Consider the following 19926-nt stretch of genomic DNA (forward strand, 5'->3'; position numbering starts at 1 on the left):
ACTCCCTAAAATTTCTCATGGAAGCAGGCTTAATCATCTGAATGCTTTGCTGCGATTCTCAGGCTTCTGCGATTAGCCTGCTGAACTCCTTTTTGTTGTTGATAATAATTACGGCGAGAAAATGGGGGAGATTTTGACTCAGGGCTTGTTTGGCAGATTTCTGGAAGACAAACCTCCTGCAGGTGCAAGGGCTCCAATTCTGGCTGGGAAAGTTCCCTTTCTGGCTGAAATGGTGGAAAACCCAAGTTTTCCTCTTCATCTGTCACAACAGCACTAGGAACGGGACTACATGGCCCATGAGTCATCACACTATGTTGCGGCAGGTAATTGCCAGGAATTGTGGGGACACGCTGGTTTGCATTCATGTCACATCTCTGAATCCTGTCCCCCAAATTTGGGACAGATGAAAAATAGTTTCCCCACAATATCTAGTAGCATTTTTAAACCTCTCAGGGAGGATGTACTACTAGCCATTTAAACACATTTTCAAGTGTTTTGCCTCCCCTTGGTGGGTTGAGGCCTCTGGACGTCTGCCCCAATCACTTCCACATTAGGTATGTGCAGATTTAAAAAGCCTATATATATCTAAGGAAAGTGATGGGTCCATCAATCCCACAATTGCCTAGCCTTTGGTCTGCATGCATGGATGAACATATGTTTACCATCTAGAAGCAAGTGAGCAAGTAAACCAGTCAGCTTGGAAAGGATGTGGAACAGTGTCTAGGACCTAGGAAGCAAGAGGCTTCCATCTATGCTAATTATGAAAAAACAAAACAAAACAATAAAGAAATAAACAAAAAGTCCCTGTTTTAGTATACTGCAGAGGCAGGGCAATTTGTAGCTCTTGATCTAATTTCAAAAGCTTTATTCTAATGATCAGTTCAGGACTCTTTAGGAACCCTTTCTTCCTTCCCCACCAGCTCTCATGGGTATGGGGTGGAGAAGAAGATGGGGGTGTAGGAGAGAGGGAGGGAGGGAAAGCAAAAGAGAGGTAGAAAACAAGGAGAAAAGGGGTGGGCTTGACTGAGTCTTGACTGGCAGTAGGCTTGGATCCCAAAAGATTCTCCCCAAAGTAGGATTGCCAGAGCGAAAACTGGAGAGACCTCCTGTATCTTTAAAAGTTATCTAAGAGAGGGAATTACACCAGTCGTTGCTTGTCATACAACCAAGTAATAAACAACATCTACTGAAATTATTTAGAGTTGCTGATATTGTTGTTATTGCTTATGCTACATTAAGAGTGTATGCTTGATATCTAGTTACTGAGCAATTTGATAAAGTTGTGTTTTTTGTTGAAAATTTTAAAAAGAAAATGGTCATCTGAAATGGATACAAAGGGTTAATTATAACCAAGGAATGCTACTAAGTCAAGCAAAATTGCTAATAACAAGAATAATCTCTAAAATCCGTAAGGCATGTTGGAAAGAGGGAGGTTTCCTTTGTTTCCTGGTAGATGAGAAATCCCAGTCAGGTGGTTTGTAAATTTTTAGATTGAGACTGAAGCCACATTCACATTGGTCCAAATGTCATTGAAGACCTAAACAGAAAGACGTACACTGTGCAGGTTTGGTCATACCCACGTCTCACACACATCAGCTAACACTTGAACGCTGTTCCTTGTATGCTGCCGTTAGCTGGTCTTGCTTAACGCTCCTCCCTTTCAGTTCAGAGAAAAAAGCATTGCATGCACATATACTCAACAGCTACACTTCCTCTTCCTCACCAAGACATTTCCTGTTCTTCAGAGCCTTGAAAAAAAATTGAGCAGCCTTTCTTACTAAACCACTGCTTGGAGTTCAGCATCAGTTTGCATTTAACTTTTGGCAGAAGGCCTTACTCCAGGACTAAGAAGGACCTGGGCAACATCATGTGGTGTTGTCACCACGCTGTTGCTGGATTCTTGGGGTCTCCCTCTCATCCCCGCTTTGCTGAGCAAACTGTCCTCCTCCCAGCCCTCCTTTGCATAGAATCATAGAGTTGGAAGAGACCACAAGGGCCATCCAGTCCAACCCCTTTCCATGCAGGAAAACACAATCAAAGCACTCCTGACAGATGGCCACTTTCAATGTGCAACACAATAGGCCAACAGATTTTGAGTGTCATAAAAGAATGTGAATTTCTCAGAATGTGAAAAAGTGCATGTGGTCTCAGATGCCAAAATTACTCAGCTGACTTTGAGTATTATGCACACATGACTCGAGTGGTGAGATGAAGAAGATGCTATTCATTATTCTGCTTCAGGCAACAAAATGTCTTGGGTCTTCCTGGCTGGCAGCAGTGGATCTCGGAGACATTGTGATGAGTATTAGATTTATTGTTGCTGCTGCAGTGTCTCCCTATATGTATTCCACCACAGCTGACTGATGAATCTGGGGGGGGGGGGGGGAATCTAAAGAGACCCAGTCCAGTGAAGGCATGCTTGGGCTTTAGAGCCTTGCAATTTGCTGAACCATGCCACCAGGCACATTTGATAGTCTATTTACTAGCTCCCTTTATTTCTTTCAGGTGGAATATCTCTTGAAAAAGATCTGCACAGCCATGAGTATTGAGTTCAACAGCGGAGAGCTGGATGACTACCTTTCTCAAGAGACCCAACAGCAAAGTGGTTTGACGGTTTGGCAATTCCTTGATCTGGTAAATTCAGGCCGGTTCCTACGGGGAATAGAGCGTGAGGCCATCAGTATGGCCATTGAAGAAGTCTACCAGGAGATCATTGGGGATGTGTTGAAACAGGTAAAAAAAACCAACCCTCTCCTACTGCTGGGAATGGAAATGCTTTGCTTAGTTATTTTGAAGGCTTCGTTTAGTGATTCTCAAATTATGTCCTGGGGAATCCAGGGGGAGTCTATTCACTTTTCAATGGGTTTTAGTCTTACGGCCCGTGTGAAAACATGTCAATGGATTGTTGTGTCTTCCGTTCTTTTCTTTCCACATGTCACTGACACACTCTCAGCTTGACTGAACTCACAGGGTTATTCTGGGGATACAGTAGGAAAAAGGAGACCCATGCATGCCACCTTGAGTTTATTAAAGGAAATGCAAGCTAGATGTGTAATAAATAAATGAAATGAATGCAAGGAAATGACTATAGCAAAGAATTCAACAATTTTTGAAGAGGGATGAGATATAAGTGTAAAATCATATCAGCAACTGGTATGTGGTAGTGACAAACTCCTGTTCCATCTGTCATCATTTTGTGATGGGGGAGGGCTGATTTCCATCTCTGACTTGAAGATAGAAATTTTTGATAATCACTGACCTAGAAAAACTGCAAATAATGCGTATTTTTGAAATAACTACAGAAGCAGCTTCCTTTGGGTGAAATCCTGATTAGTTTGATTGGGATTATGTCTGCTGCATTCTGCCTTTCAAAAAGAATGACACACTGTTGACTAATTCATGGCACCCAAGTCAGGGAAGAGCAGGCCAATAATAATAATAAAAAAAAAAACAGTAGCTAGGTTTGGCAATGCCAGAGTATCTATACTGATGTCTGGAATGGCAGCTACATGTGAAAAAGAGTCTGTGGCAATCACCTTTGAAGTTTGCATGCTTATTGCATTTCCTACTGAGTTCTGTGTACCAAGAGATAGTTGGTGGTCACTAACTACTTTGGATTTAACTTGATAAGCTTTGTTCTAGAATCTTGCTCATATTGCTTACTCTTGATAAGACCAGCAGGAATCACAGTGATCTTGTGGCTTGTAAGCATGCCAGATCAGCATGTCTGACAGCTACAACTTCCCTCACTTTCAGGGAAAAAATCCTGAACTTCAGTACATCATGAAAATAATACCACTGAGGAAATAGGCTTTTCTGCTTAACCGAATTACACAAAGAGGAAGAAAAACAAGTCAGCATCCCTGAGATTCACAAGCCACACAAGTTTTCTTATTCATGCTAATGCTGCTGGCACACTTAAGATTCTTTTGACATATAAATCTTTGTTAGGTGCTAAGGGCTTTGGTATTACTTTCCTTTCCTTTTCATTACTTTCTCCCTCACCTCCCTCATGGTTTGGGAGCAGGGCTATCTGTGGAAGAAAGGTCACCTGAGGAGGAACTGGTCAGAACGATGGTTCACCCTGAAGCCCAGTGATCTCTCTTACTACATGAGTGAGGAACGGAAGGAGAAGAAGGGGAGCATTTCTCTGGACAGAAATTCCTGTGTGGAGGTAATCTGACATACCGTGGTACAAAATAAGAACCTTAAGCTTAGTTTTACTGACTTTTTAAGTGTATTTAAGAACTGGTGAATATTTATACAGTATATGAATTGCTTGTTTTTACCCATAAGTAATGGATACTACTTGGATACTCAGCCAAATCAAGACAATGTGGATTTTCATTGGCCTTTTAATTTGTGAGATTTACCATACAACACATGAGGAGTGTCCCACTACTTTCATTGTCCCATCCATTTGTTACATTTTAAGTTGTGAGTAAAAAAACCCACATGCATATGATTTTGGATAACAGTAGGCAATATGATGAGTGGAAGTGATTTACTAATTTGTCATACTAAAAATGGGAGGAGAGAAGCTCAATGAATAAAAACATCCACCACCTGGAGAGAGAGAGACTAGAAAGCTTGTATTGACACCTGTCATTTTCTCTGGAGTGATTTTACATAAGTCAGTGGTAGGCTGTTTTTTGCAGTTCTTGACCTATCCACACTGTCCTTTTTCTGGATAGCCTCTCTTGGAAGCTCTCGAGACCAATGTTTAAATAAGTCATTGTCCATTCCCCCCTTCACCACTTAACATCAAAAGCTATCAATTTTCCCAAACCAAAATGGGATGTTCTGGCTAATTCTAGATTTTTGAAGGGGAATTGGCCCCCAGACCTTTCTGTTGTGATCAACTTCTAACATAAACAGAACAAGCTTATGACGATAACCCCTGAGGCTTGCATTTGTGTTGCATTTGCAATTGGTTCTGCATTGGAAGAGTCAGATTCTCTACTTACCAACTAACATGGGTTCTAGGCCCTATGAGGTAAAGATGCTGTGTGGGAGTGGGATAGGGAAGAGGAAAACTTGGGTTTCCAACCGTTTCAGCCAGAATTGGAGCCCTTGCACCTGCAAGATGTTTGTCCACAGGAAGTCAGCCAAACAAGCCTTGAGCAGAAATCTCCCCCATTTTCTCGCCGGGATTATTATAATCGAGATAGAGGCGCTCGGGAGGCGACTCGCAGGAGCGCCAGGATAGCTGCCAGACAATTAGCTGATTAAGTCTGTTTCCCTTGGGAAACTTTAAGGAGTCATGCATCTGGACACAGTATGGGTTTCGTTTCTTGTTCCCCAGAGAAAGTGTTCCTTGGCGGGAAAACAAGATCCTATATAGGTGTTTACCCGCAAAGAAATCCTTGCGGAGTCAATTCGTCACCTTGTGGAGTGAGATCGTGTGTGGACTATGCTACTCCAGTCCCTTGCCTCCAGGACCAAGTTCCAAGCCTTGTTTCACGGACCTTGTTCTAGCATCAAGCTTTCCTTGTTCCACGGACCTCGCCACGGACCCTGTTCTTGCTTCTTGTCTTTTGTAGCCACGTATCAAGCCTTGTTTGCCAAGAATCTAGTTTGCTTCCAGCCTTGTTGTCAAGCTCCATTGGACTTAAGGACCCTGTCATTTCCCCACACTTTGCTTGGCAAAGTGTGTGGTTCGGTTTTGGGATTACAACTTTGGACTCTAATATCACATATTGGACATTGTTTTCCTGGACTATTTTTGACCTTTCCTGAAAGGTCTACTTCTGAACTATATTCTTCACTTGTTTTTATTGACTTTATATATTCCTTTAATAAAGATATTAGATAGATTCTGGTCTCTGCGCATGGTTATTGGTGCTCTGCAGCCTGGGTCCTGACAGTTATTAAAAAGTGTTAAGTGTATTCGAGCCCTCGAGCCCTTACTTTTCGAGCCCTCGGAAGTAAGCTAAAACTGTGTACTGTACAGGTGATCTTTTCATCCCCCCTCCCCATTGTAGGACACGGCTCTACAAGGGCCGGAAAAATAGTACAGGTCAATAACTGGCTCAGAAAATGGTGTCAAGAGGAGCATTTTGGCTTCCTTGACCATGGTCTACTCTTCCAGGAGGATGGCCTACTGGCAAGTGATGGGGTGCATCTCACACAAGTAGGAAAACATCTTTTTGCACACAGACTCACAAACTTCATCAGGCGCACTTTAAACTAGATCCACTGGGGGAGGAGAACAACAGCCTGGCAAACACTATATTACCCACGACCACAGGGAACTGCCAAAAGGCTAAATGGGGGGCTGCACAAACACAGCAAGGACCAATTACCGAGAGCACAATAATCCCAAATAAACAGCTCAAGGGGAGGTCACAGGGGCTTACATGTCTTTACACTAATGCACAGAGCATGGGAAATAAGCAAGACGAACTCCAACTTTTAGCACAGCACCACACGTACGACGTCATAGGCATCACTGAAACCTGGTGGGATGACTCCCATCACTGGAATGTAGCCATTGAGGGCTATTACCTCTTTCACAGAAATAGAACAAAGGGGAGAGGAGGGGGAGTAGCTTTATATGTCAAAAACAGTTACGTTGCAGAAGAAATGCAAGACTGTAATCTGGGAAACCAGCTTGAAAGCATCTGGATAAGAACAAGGGAACCAGGACTCAAAAAGATCTCGTCGTGGGTGTCTACTACAGACCTCCGAACCAGGATATAGAAGTTGATTAAGCCTTTTGTCAACAGCTGACCAAACAGGCACAAAGAAGAGATGTAGTAGTCATGGGTGACTTCAACTATCCTGATATCTGCTGGAAAACAAACTCGGCCAAGAGCACTAAGTCCAACAAATTCCTCACTTGCCTTGCAGACAATTTTATGGTCCAGAAGGTAGAGGAGGCAACAAGGGGATCAGCAACTCTTGATCTAATCTTAACAAATGTGGAAGACCTGATCAATACAGTAGAAGTCGTCGGATCCTTAGGGGCAAGTGTCCATGTGCTCCTGCAGTTTGTGATACAATGGAAGGCTGAAACTAAGACAAGTCAAACACGCATTCTGGACTTTAAGAGAGCTGACTTCCAAAAAATGAAGGAAATACTGAGCGGCATTCCATGGACGCCAATATTAAAAGACAAGGGAGTTAACGATGGATGGGAGTTTTTTAAAAGTGAAATACTCAAGGCGCAAATGCAAACAGTGCCAACAAAGAAAAAAAATATGGCACGTGCGAAGAAGCCAGAATGGATGTCCAAAGAACTTCTAACTGAGCTAAAACTCAAAAGTGACATGCACAAGAAGTGGAAAAGGGGAGAAATCACCAAAGAAGAATTCAAACGTATAGCCAACTCCTGTAGGGAAAAGGTTCGCAAGGCTAAAGCACAAAATGAGCTCAGGCTTGCCAGGGACATAAAAAACAACAAAAAAGGCTTTTTTGCTTACGTTGGTAGAAAAAGGAAGAAAAAGGAGGCAATAGGGCCTCTGCGAGGAGAAGATGGGGTGATGGCGACAGGGGACAGGGAAAAGGCAGAACTGCTTAATGCCTTCTTTGCCTCGGTCTTCTCACAAAAAGAAAGCCATTTTCAACCTCAGCAACATGAAATGGACGAAGGATTTGGGGAAATCCAACCCCAAATAGGGAAACAAGTTGTCCAGGAACACCTGGCCGCTCTAAATGAATTCAAGTCGCCAGGGCCAGATCAACTACATCCAAGAGTACTGAAGGAACTAGCGGAAGTTATTTCAGAACCACTAGCAATTATCTTCGAGAGTTCTTGGAGAACGGGAGAAGTCCCAGCAGATTGGAGGAGGGCGAATGTGGTCCCTATCTTCAAGAAGGGAAAAAAGAACGACCCAAACAATTACCGTCCGGTCAGCCTCACATCGATACCAGGCAAGATTCTGGAAAAGATCATTAAGGAAGTGGTCTGCAAACACTTAGAAACAGATGCAGTCATTGCTAATAGTCAACACGGATTTACCAAAAACAAGTCATGCCAGACTAATCTGATCTCTTTTTTCAACAGAGTTACGAGTTGGGTCGATACAGGGAATGCTGTGGATGTTGCGTACCTGGATTTCAGTAAGGCCTTCGACAAAGTCCCCCACGACCTTCTGGCAAACAAACTAGTAAAATGTGGGCTAGACAAAACTACAGTTAGGTGGATCTGTAATTGGCTAAGCGAATGAACCCAAAGGGTGCTCACCAATGCGTCGTCCTCATCTTGGAAAGAAGTCACGAGTGGAGTGCCGCAGGGCTCCGTCCTGGGCCCGGTTCTGTTCAACATCTTTATTAACGACTTAGACGAAGGGTTAGAAGGCACGATCATCAAGTTTGTAGATGACACCAAACTGGGAGGCATAGCTAACACTCCAGAAGAAAGGAGCAGAATTCAAAATGATCTTGACAGACTAGAGAGATGGGCCGAAACTAACAAAATGAAGTTCAACAGGGACAAATGCAGGATACTTCACTTCGGCAGAAAAAATGGAATGCAAATATACAGAATGGGGGACACCTGGCTAGACAGCAGTACATGTGAAAAAGATCTTGGAGTCCTTGTGGACAACAAGTTAAACATGAGCCAGCAATGTGATGCGGCTGCTAAGAAAGCCAGCGGGATTCTGGCCTGCATCAATAGGGGAATAGCGTCTAGATCCAGGGAAGTCATGCTATCCCTCTATTCTGCCTTGGTCAGACCACACCTGGAATACTGTGTCCAATTCTGGGCACCACAGTTGAAGGGAGATGTTGACAAGCTGGAAAGCGTCCAGAGGAGGGCGACTAAAATGATCAAAGGTCTGGAGAACAAGCCCTATGAGGAGAGGCTTAAAGAACTGGGCATGTTTAGCCTGCAGAAGAGAAGGCTGAGAGGAGACATGATAGCCATGTACAAATATGTGAGGGGAACTCATAGGGAGGAGGGAGCAAGTTTGTTTTCTGCTGCCCTGCAGACTAGGACACGGAACAATGGCTTCAAACTACAGGAAAGGAGATTCCACCTGAACATTAGGAAGAACTTCCTCACAGTGAGGGCTGTTCGGCAGTGGAACTCTCTCCCCCGGACTGTGGTGGAGGCTCCTTCTTTGGAGGCTTTTAAACAGAGGCTGGATGGCCATCTGTCGGGGGTGCTCTGAATGTGATTTCCTGCTTCTTGGCAGGGGGTTGGACTGGATGGCCCATGAGGTCTCTTCCAACTCTACTATTCTATGATTCTATGATTCTATGTATTTATCTGTTATCCTCCACCTCATATTTCATTATTGTGATGAGCAGGCTTTTCCTATAAAAGCCCTTCTTCACATGTATCTGATCATTTTCAGTCATCTTCATGGTTATATGAACAATCCCTTAGTTGTCCCCTTGTAGAGTACATGCTACAAGTCAAGAGGCCTTATCCCTTATTACTTATAACCCCTATGGGAAAACTGTTAAAGATTGGGGAGCCTGTAGAGATTATCGTCATTTTAGGTTGGTGGCAATACATCTTGTATGTTACATTGCTTTGAGTTATAGCAGAGGGGGATTATAACCACATTTCTTCTTTCCTGACTTAAAGATTTTACCTGACAAAGATGGAAAACGGTGTATGTTCTGTGTGAAAACAGCTTTACGGACGTATGAAATGAGTGCCTCGGACACCAGGCAAAGGCAAGAATGGACGCTTGGTGAGTATTCTGGGATTACTGTAGTACCTTTGAATTGCTGATCTTTGAAAGACAAGTTTATTACCTACCATTTGGGAGATTGTGTGAAATAAAAGGTTAAATTGAAGACAGCAAAGTCAATAACAGAAGCCTCTCTGCTCTGTAATTGACTTTTATTTATGGACTGACTATGTGATTTGAATACTTTAATTTAGCATTGAGCAGGCCAAGAAAGCAATAGTCCCAAAAATCTGGACCACAAAGGTACTGAAATAGTGTATTTCAAATTTCATTTAGTATTCAGTGAATTACAATTTGAGTAAATTATTGTAGAAGTGAATTAGAAGTCTGAGTGAATTAGAATGGTTTTATTTGACATATGTACAGTCTTTTCAGACATTTATGTCGCTTTTTTCCTTGGTAGCCATTCAGATGGCAATTCGTCTTCAGGCTGAGGGCAAGAAGTCTCTGCACAAGGATTTAAAGCAGAAAAGACGAGAACAACGTGAGCAGCGAGAGCGCAAGAAGGCCGCTAAGGAGGAAGAATTGCAGCGCCTCAAGCAGCTGCAGGAAGAGAAGGAACGCAAGCTGCAGGAGCTGGAGCTGTTGAAGGAAGCTCAACGGCAAGCAGAGCTTTTGCTCCAGGAAGAAGAGCAGCGGCGCCAGCAGCAACATGAAGAAATGCAGAAGATGTTGGAGATACAATTGCGGGAAGCAGAACAGGTGCGTTCAAGCAAGACAGAAACTGAGAGTCCAGAATAAGAGAAAATGCGACAAATCCTAGGGATGTCAGACATTGGCATCCTGGTTTAGCCAAAATACATGTGCTTGAAATCCAAGGCAGGTCTACACAGACACTATAATGCAGTTCAAAGTAGGCTCGAGGGGGGGTGTCCACAAGAATCCGACCAGCAATGCATGCTTTAAAAAATCCCAAAAACAAGTTCTGTCAGAAATGTGTTGTAGCGGATACCTTTATATTCCAGCTCTGCAAAATGCAGAGTGCATTGTAGACTGGTTCCTATTGAAGCACAATAAAATATCCCAAAAGGGTGCTGCCAAAAACATTCCAAGAGCATGGCTGAGCAGTGAGGGGCTAATTGGCCCCTGGAAGGGGTAATTGAGTACCTCTGCTGCTAATTGTCGCTTCCTCTTTGTTCCACCTTGTATTCCTATGGTGCACAGATGCACATCTCCCTTGGAAATGGGCAAAAAGCAAGTTGAGGCCAGGTTCCATGTTCAATATAATCACCTTCCTGGTTTAAACCAGTTCTAGACCTGTCAGTCTAATTGCTCGGCAGCAAAACTGGTTCCTTTTAATCCAGCTTCATTCTGGATTAAAGTGTCTGTGTAGAACTGCCCCAGAAAGCAGGGTGTTGGGTATAACATGCAATACCCACATTCACTGTTCCTCCCACATGTTGCGATCAGCTACACCCCAATGCATGCAGCTGAAATTGTAATCCTTTCCCACTTTTTTTCCTTTCCTGTCACTTCAGAAATGGAAGAGGACATTTAGGCCTTCATCTTTCCAGTATGATATACCAGGGGTCCCAAACTACGGCCCCGGGGCCACATGCGGCCATTTATCTGGCCCCCGCAGCGGCGGCTCCCTCCTTCTCTGCCAAGGAAGGCGCATGCCGTGAGGAGGAGGAGAGAAAGGCACACACCTTTCCCTCCTCCTTCACCCCGCTTGCACCTTTCCCGCTGCCACTGAGGAAGGTGCTAATGGGCTGAAGGAGGAGGGAAAGGTGCGTGCCTTTCCCACCTCCTCTCTCTCCCAGTGCACGTCTTCCAAAACTTTGCTTGTTTATAATAGTATTTTAATTATTACTTAATTAATAATTAATTATTAAGGGATGCTTTGCTAGTGCTTTTGGTGCACAAAGGCAGAAGGGGTTTGGACTAAATGGCCCAAGGGGTCTCTTCCAACCCTCTTTATTATTTTTATTATGGTTATGATTATTTTTATAATTATGATTATTGAGGCTATATTTGTTCTCGTTTTGTTTTTTTACTTCAAAATAACATATGTGCAATATGCATAGGAATTTGTTCATAGGCTTTTTTTTTAAACTATAGCCTGGCCTTCCAACGGTCTGAGGGACTGTAAACTGGCCCCCTGTTTAAAAGGTTTGGGGACCCCTGTGATATACTTTCAACCATTGAATTGTTGCTTAATTTTGATGGTGGTAGTAAACAGTACCAGTGGAGAGGTGGGCCATCACGTTACTGTTGGCAGGTCATGTGGCCCACCCTTGAGATAAAGTGATGGACAGTATGTTTTCCCTCAACTTAAGAATAGTGCTTATACTGCTGAAGCAAAGCAGAGTTATTTCACTCCTACATCAAGGCAACAAAATCAGAAAGTTTGTTATGATGCAGTGTTGAGTCTCATGCTGTTGTAGTTCTATTCTTGCTATTGTTAGCACTTTTTTCTCAGCTTGACTATTTTTTAAACTTCTAGCTGTCTCACAGTTGTAAGCGCAGCCAGCTATTAGAGACTGCTATAAGTAGAGTTTTGAAAAACAGGATTCATGAACCTGTACAGGAAGGCTATTATCACATGTATGAATGTATGTAGGAAGGAAGGGGGTTTTCTGGGCAATTCAGGATACATTATGCTTGCATGCCTTTGCTTTAAAAAGAATTATGTGCAATTAAAACTCGGTTCAAAAGGAATGGCCTTATTTCAGGGCATATATTGTGCCATCTAACGCTCCATGGTAATGCACTTTGCAACATCATTTTAGGCACAGAAACAATCATAGTGAAACTTTTATAGTTAGAGATTGGAAACCCTCAGTTTAAAATGGTCCAATGTTTTTTGCCCCACTCCTCCCAAAAATTCAGAGTGTGAGTACCATATAGTGTACATTTTTCTTTGTCATAATAATAATCAGTTACTCTTTATTGAAAGTGACAATATTGAGCTAATGGCTCAGACAATTCTGAGATAGGCTTCATTTAACTAACTACCACTGCCCTCTGCTGTTGACTTCTGTGCACTCTGCATGCCAATGGCATTTTCTATTCTTGCCTGTAGGCTCGTGCTTCCATGCAGGCTGAGATGGTTTTGAAGGAGGCAGAAGCAGAACGTCAGCGTAAGCGCATTATAGAACTGGAAGAGATGCAACAGCAACTTCAAGATGCACTGCACCAGGAGGTTAGAGCTCGTCAGGATGAAGAAGCTCTAAGATATGCACAGGCCAGGTATGCAGAGTGCCCAACTTTCTTTTCCTCTTGAAACAATACCATATCACAACTGCTGTAGCTGAAAAGAAGGGCAGAGTGGGGCAGTTGTCAGATTCCTCATGATTTGTCAGATTCCTTACCATCTCTCTTGCTGGGAAGTGCTATAAACGCTCCAGTGGCCAAGACTTTGACATCGCTCTTTACAAAATTTGTGTTGACGGTGCCTGTGACTTTCTAGGTCATTATTATATATATTTGGATGACTATTTACAAGTGACATTTGTCCAAAAATAGCTCACCTTCCTTCAACTTGATTTCTTTGTTTAGATTAACATTTAGGAACCAGAACCTGTGCCAGAATTATCACAAACATCTTCCTTCCATTGCTTTTCCTACTCAGAGCTATTGCTTTTAGCCTGTTTCATATTATTGACATCAACATGGATGCACGTGTACCAAGTTCAAGAGGAAAGGTTCCTAGATCAAGAAGTTCTCAATCTAAATATAATTACTTAGAAAAAGTAGAAGAAGAAATTGAAATAGGGGCAGAGTTAGTGAAGGAATGTGAATACTTCAGTTACACTGAGGCTTAGTTAAAGTGGGGAAAGAAAACTTTAGGGATTGTGTCAAAGGTTTTATAGAAAAGGGGAATTTTCAGGAGATATTCATACACACCAAGGAATGGTAAGAAAAATCAAGGAATAATGTGAAAAATGCACAGTTGAGCATTGAGAAAACAAAAATATTGACCACACATGATTCATGCCACTTTCAGAAAGATTACAAAGACATTAAAATAGTTATAGTTTTTCTTTAACTTGGCTCAGAAATAAATCAGAAGGAGACTGTAGTCAAATCAGAAGATTTGGAATTAGTCAAGATTTGGAATGATAGCTATAAAGCAGTGGTCCCCAACCTTGCGGCCTCCAGGTGTTTTGGACTTCAAGTCCCAGAAATTCCAGACAGCTTACCAGCTTTTAGGAAGTGTGGGAGCTGAATTCCAAAACACCTGGAGGCCCAAAGGTTGGGAACCACTGTTGTAAAGGAACTAGACAAGATCCTCAAGTGGAAAGATATAATAAAGTACAGGTTGAAGATCCCTTATCCAAAATGCTTTGAACCAGAAGTATTCTGAATTTCTGAGTGGTTTTTTTAAAATACCTGTATATGCGCATACATATATAATGAGATATTAAGGAGACCCAAATCTAAACATGAAAATAAAGTATGATGTATATAACTTTGTACACATAGCCTGAATGTAAGTTTATACAATATATTTTTAATGTACATGAAACAAACTTTGTGTACATTGAACCATCAGAAAGCACTGTCACTATCGCAGTTACCCATGTGGATAATGGTGAAATACTTCATATTTTGGAATTCTGATATGGGATGCTCAATCTGTATTAAACTCAGGATCATCCTTGGTGTATTATTATCAATATAGAAGTGGAGAGTTAAGGTGCAAGTGGGACAGTTTTTGTGGGTCTTGGAAAACACAGGAAGTCAGCAGAGGTGTTAAGGAAGAACATTAAAAGTTAGAAGGTCAAGTGAGGTCTTTTTCTGTGTATCATTACCTTCTCAAGCACGTTTGGTGAGAACAAGAGGGCATTTGCAATGGCAGCTTCTAGGGAAGCTGTGGTGGCTCTCTTCTTATTCTCCTTGCATCAGGAAGTGAAGACTTTTCTATTAAGGCATTTAGAAATTGACCAACGGGCTTTTAATGGTATGCTATTTGGTTTTCCTTGGATGTAAAAACCCTGTGAAATTCATGAGGTTGCCATAGGTCAACAAGCAACTTGAAGGCACACACACAAATGAATGATATAATTGAAAGAAACTTTCATGGACAGAGGTGAAGGTAGCTAAAGTGAGAAAAACTAAAAATGAGAGTGAAGAGCATAGCCAAGATGAGAGATGACTAGGCCTTCTCCTGGAATAGGGTATAGAGAAGAACGAGCATACTTACCAACGTTACACAGGCAAAAGCAAACAAGATTTAGCAATGGATAAAAACTGGAAGTAAATGAGAAAGGGTTAGTAAAGTAATGGCTTTGCAGAGATTTAACCCATGATAAAATATTCATTCACAAACTCCCTCCTATCTCTGCAGAAAACAGATTTTTAGAATGGAGGCAATGGTCTGCTTTTATTACAAGTAGAGCCTATTATTTTTATTCATAGCAACAATGATTGTTTATATATCCTGGGATTGACCTGTAATAAAATGGCTCATGTTGCCAAGTGTCACTAACTCCAGTGAAATTTTGCTAGGCTGCTGGCTGAAGAGGAGGAAAAATTGAAGCAACTAATGAAGTTAAAGGAAGAGCAAGAGGAATACATCATCAAGACTCAGCATGAAAAGCTGGTCCTCAAGCAAGAGATGGAAAACAAGAGCAAATTTCTGGAAGATGCCCAACAGCAGTTAGAAGAAGTGAGATTTAACAGAGAGAGGATGGACCAGGATGTTATGGTGAGTGGTAGTGAAGGTGTCTCCTCTTCACGTTTTCTCAGGGAACAATTTACTCAAGGGCCATTGTCCCCATAGAAACCAGCCATTTATCCTCTGTTAGTTTTTCTTGCCCAATGCTGGATAAACAAAATTGAGGCGCATGCCTAAAAATAATTCTGGTCAATATCCCAGTTGCTAATCTTAGCATGCATGAATAGCAAGCTTTCAGATAACTTCTAGAAGACTTGGAATGCTTTTATTTACTTATGCAAGGTTTACCTGATTAGGCTGTTTCATTTCACATCCATATTGTTAGGTTTCGATAAAACATTGTTGGAACATATCAAAGTGCTCATATTTTTGTAGTGTAGGAATGCCTTCCTATTCATTCCATGGTATTTCTGCCACTGGTGGCAAATTTTCTGTTGAAGTAAAGCAGAGGAACTTTGTTAACTTTGTCATCTCACCAATCTTGCTCTTGTTGGTCTTTATCATGGTGTTAAAGGGGTCCAAAGGCCATCTCACGTAACCTTGTACCCAAAGCAAAATCCTCATTCTTCTGCTTAATGCATTCATCATCAGATTAACCAGGGCAATTCAAACCAAAGAAACCCACTAGCAGATAGTAATTATGCCATAGAGAGATGGGTCCATAGATATTGTTGCAATCTGAGCAGTGTCTCGGATGGTGCTACAAGGGGACATGATGTCTCGAATGCTGCTTCAGAAGCATTCCTGAAGCTATGATATCCTAGCAAACAGTGTAATTGCTTGTGTGGATGGTGCAATTCTGTCCACAAGTTTTTATTGAGGGCTCAAAGGAGCTTGAAGAAACTCGGTTCCTCACTGTTTCAGTCTAATGCAAATGCTCTACAAGAAGCTAACTTTTTAAAAATACTCCAAGTAAAGAAATCCACATCTGTAGTACCATCTTCAAAACTGCTCAAGTACCTTATTGTGGTATAATTCATGTTGAAATGTTAAGCAGTACAGTTAGTGATCTTTTACAAAAGATTATTGAAATGAGGTGTCATTCTGAAATTTTGTAACTTTGACACTAGTGTACATTTAAAGAGAGCTATCTGGAATTTTAGTCAGAAATCTGTGCCCAAAAAAATTAGGAGAGAGAGAGAGAGAGAGAGAGAATTCATTTATTTAATCAACTATACTTGGATCAGAGTAAAAAAAATCCCCACTTCCTTGATTTTTAGATGACGTACACTTGTCACATAGACATTTTCTTAAAATGATGCATTGTTTTATCTGCTGTCCACTCGCATTTCTATCTCTTGTGTTTAGCAATTCTTCAGTTTGCTGACTGATTAATCAAGATACATTTCTCACCAGTATTTTAAAACTGAGTACTTTTGTTACCATATATACTCATGCATAAGTTGACTTCATGTATAAGGCGAGGGCAGCTTTTGGGGAGGAAATTATAGATTTTGATATGACTTGTGGATAAGTTGAGGGTCATTGCGTGAAGAGGAGAAAGTGCCAGTGCTTCCTCAGGGGGCTAGAAGCCCATGGCAGTTACCACTGCCATTTTCCCACCCAGGTATTCAAAAAAGCTATAAGCAGCACCATTTCAGAGAGAGTAGAGGGAGTTGGTGCATTTAAGTTTTCTGAAAATGAACTAAACTCTCACCATTCACCACTCTTCTCAGTACTGTACCTTCACTCTACACTCCTTTTCATTGGGCGTTAAAGTATAGTATTCATATTGGCTCACAGTTTTTGGGTTATTTTTTTTGACTAAAAATAGTGTTTTTAGTAAACACTGCAGTCTTGCTATTGATTTTAAGATGCCTCCTAAACGGTACAGTACAGAAAATTAATCTCTGTTCAGTAGACACCATGACTATAGTTGGCAGTTGGTTCAGGGTTTATCGTCCATTGTTACTCATGTATTAAATGAATGTAATGCCTTTTAGATGCTTGAATGTGCTATTATACTTGTCAAGCAGAGTTATTATTTATTCGTATAGTACTCTTTTCCTGTTCTATTGCAGTTGGCCCAGCGGAAACTCCAACAAGCCAGTACCAATGTAAAGCACTGGAATGTGCAGATGAATCGACTAATGCATCCAATTACACCAGGAGGTAAATGGCAAATTTGAAATAAATATATACAGCTAAATATAAAATGATCATAGCTAGTTATTTGTTTCATGGTTTCAAACTTGCAAACTAAACACGTTGTATCTGGTAGCTATTTGCCTACTAGTGAATAATCTGATGTTATAGAAATAGTTATGGTTCTTTTGATCTTCTTGCTAAGTAAGCACAGAGTTCAGACCCCTCCAGGGTTTATGACCACCATTGTTTTTAAGATCTTTTGTCTTCTTATACAAATACAAATGTCCTTGTTGAATTGGACTGATTAAGACATTCCAACGTGATGGTTTGTGTTCTGTGCTATTATTACTAGGCAGAATATAATGGTAGAATATACATATGTGTACACATAGGGAAATAATAGTTGTAGTTATGGTAATTAGGGCATGCATCACAAAGGTGTTCCAAATATTTGTAAAGGACTTTCATTTTTAAAATAATTGTTCTGCTCTGTACTTTTATTTATTTCTAGAGAAGCGTACTACAGTGACCACTGGAGGGTTCTCTGGCTTTAGTCCTGCACTTCTTTCCAGGAGAGATTCCTCTCTCAAACTGAAACAGAATTTGGAAAAGAAATCTGATGCTATAAAAAATGAGGGGAAGGCAAATATAAATGGAGAGACTGAAAAACAGCTGCCAGTCCCTGAAGAGGAAAATCCCACCTCAGAAACCCTCTGATTAGCAACAGGACAGAGGAAAGCCTACTTGTTTAAATGTAGAGACCAAGTAGTAAACATCATAACAGCTTAGCAATAACTATAGTGCATACAGATTTGAAAACTGGACAGATGAAAAGACTACATAGGAAAGACAATACAGGGATTGCAGTGATGATTCTGCTCTTTCGAGTCAAGACCAACACGGACAACTTGCTTATAGTGTACTAGACGTACATCTGATATATATGGACAAAATGGAGCATTCCTTTTTAAAAAATCCATACCTCATTCATACAGAACGATTGGATTACAGCTCTCCTTTGGCATACTCAGTCTGGTTTGGCACATGGAGAAACGTCCTGATCACATTGACTGTACCACACTGTGCTATTATTTACATGAGGAATTCCTAACAGCTGCTGTTGCTGGTAACCACTGCTGCAATATGTCAAGATGCCTGTTTGTCTTTATAAATTGTAAAATATACCTATATATATATATATATATATATATATATATATATATATATATATATATATAGCTTTGAGATATAAAAAGACTGGATCCTGTCCTTTTGGGGTCAATATTGTGATTTTTCTGCCATAGAGCTTTAATTGATCTTTTTTTCCTTGAACAAAAGGAAAAAAGACTGCTGAATAGAAGATATCCAAGATTGAACGTTTATACCGGATTCAGAAAATATTTTGTGTCTGACATAAAATTTGAGGACATTGAAAAGTTACTTTTCTCAGCAATAAGTCCTCAAATTCCCAGCCAGTATCTTGGAATTGTTGTGACCAAAAATAACTTTTCCAAGCTCTGCAAACTTTTCTAAACTTTTTTGAGACTGGAAGCTTAAAATAAGAGGCTGTAGAAGGATGGATACTTAGTTGGCTGTACTAAGTGGCTAGGTAGCATATAATATGCATTTTAAATTGAACCTTTTTATTTTTCATTAGAAGACTTTGTGGATATGTCCTGTATATTACCATATGTGTATTTTTATTTTTATTTTAGGAGCCAAAATACTTAGAAGAGAGTGTGCTTAGAGGAGTCGGCATAACCTTTTGGAGATGGGCTATGAGCATTGTGACTTTGATGGGGTCAGAGGTGTACAAACATTACCCTAAGAAGAGTTTCATAGAAAAAACACTGTACGTGGAATCTCTTCAAAGACAGGAGCAGGAATGAAATTAAAACAACAAAGTGAACAAGGAGAAGGAAGGCATAATAGGCAAGAGCGTGTGAGGGAAGGAAAAAGGATTCCATATTATGATGCAAAATTACAGCAGCTTTAATTAAATTGCAAGGATCTGAGCATTGTAAGTGTGCTTATGACTGAAGTCTAAGGATGCTTCTTAGACAAGCCTTTTATCATGGAATCAGTGTGTCTCATTCATGGAATTTTAGTGTGGGTGGATCCACACATTGTTTTTTTTTGTTTGCAGTCCAAAATATTTGTGTAACAATAATCCACTGAAGAGAAAAGATGGAATAACTGCACATGTATTTTGACTGGTAGCACAAGAAGTTTTTCATTTAGAAAGTGTCCTAGGATTCTGGAAGATAAAAACAAAGTGATATCAGAGAGCTGTTGTTACTTGTGTGTAGGCTCATTCTTTTCTGACACTACTGTGAATATCAAACAGGCTTTACAGGGCTTTGAAGCACTAAAAAAGCCCAGAAAACCTGTTTGACCAGGAATTGTAGTGGGATTACATCCAAATTGTAAACAATTACAGATCTGACTGAGAGCACTTGGGAGAAATAAATCATTGGGAACAGATGGCATACCAATAGAGCAGCTTCAATCTGCAGATACAGAATCTAATTTAGTTGTAATTAAAACCTATCAACAAATATGGAA

The 19926-nt window shown here is 40.9% G+C and overlaps 1 protein-coding gene across 2 annotated transcripts in view; it reads left to right on the forward strand.

The window, feature by feature from the left end:
• Positions 1–19659, forward strand: part of def6 (DEF6 guanine nucleotide exchange factor) — a 74143-nt gene extending 54484 nt beyond the window's left edge. Inside the window, exons 4-12 of one of the 2 annotated variants that reach the window (XR_506279.3) lie at positions 2506–2733; positions 4028–4174; positions 9542–9650; positions 10054–10352; positions 12676–12842; positions 15105–15303; positions 17295–17385; positions 17873–18487; positions 19077–19659. Coding sequence is in view for 1 of the 2 variants with exons in the window: in XM_003220383.4 (XP_003220431.1) it covers positions 2506–2733; positions 4028–4174; positions 9542–9650; positions 10054–10352; positions 12676–12842; positions 15105–15303; positions 17295–17385; positions 17873–18078 (1446 nt within the window). In the remaining variant the exon portion in view is untranslated. Of the gene's footprint in view, positions 1–2505; positions 2734–4027; positions 4175–9541; positions 9651–10053; positions 10353–12675; positions 12843–15104; positions 15304–17294; positions 17386–17872 lie in introns of both variants that reach the window. The other variant, XM_003220383.4, reaches the window with a different exon arrangement.
• The last annotated feature ends 267 nt before the right edge of the window (positions 19660–19926 follow it).

This window comes from Anolis carolinensis, chromosome 4, assembly GCF_035594765.1.
Source record: "Anolis carolinensis isolate JA03-04 chromosome 4, rAnoCar3.1.pri, whole genome shotgun sequence".
Taxonomy (NCBI): domain Eukaryota; kingdom Metazoa; phylum Chordata; class Lepidosauria; order Squamata; family Dactyloidae; genus Anolis; species Anolis carolinensis.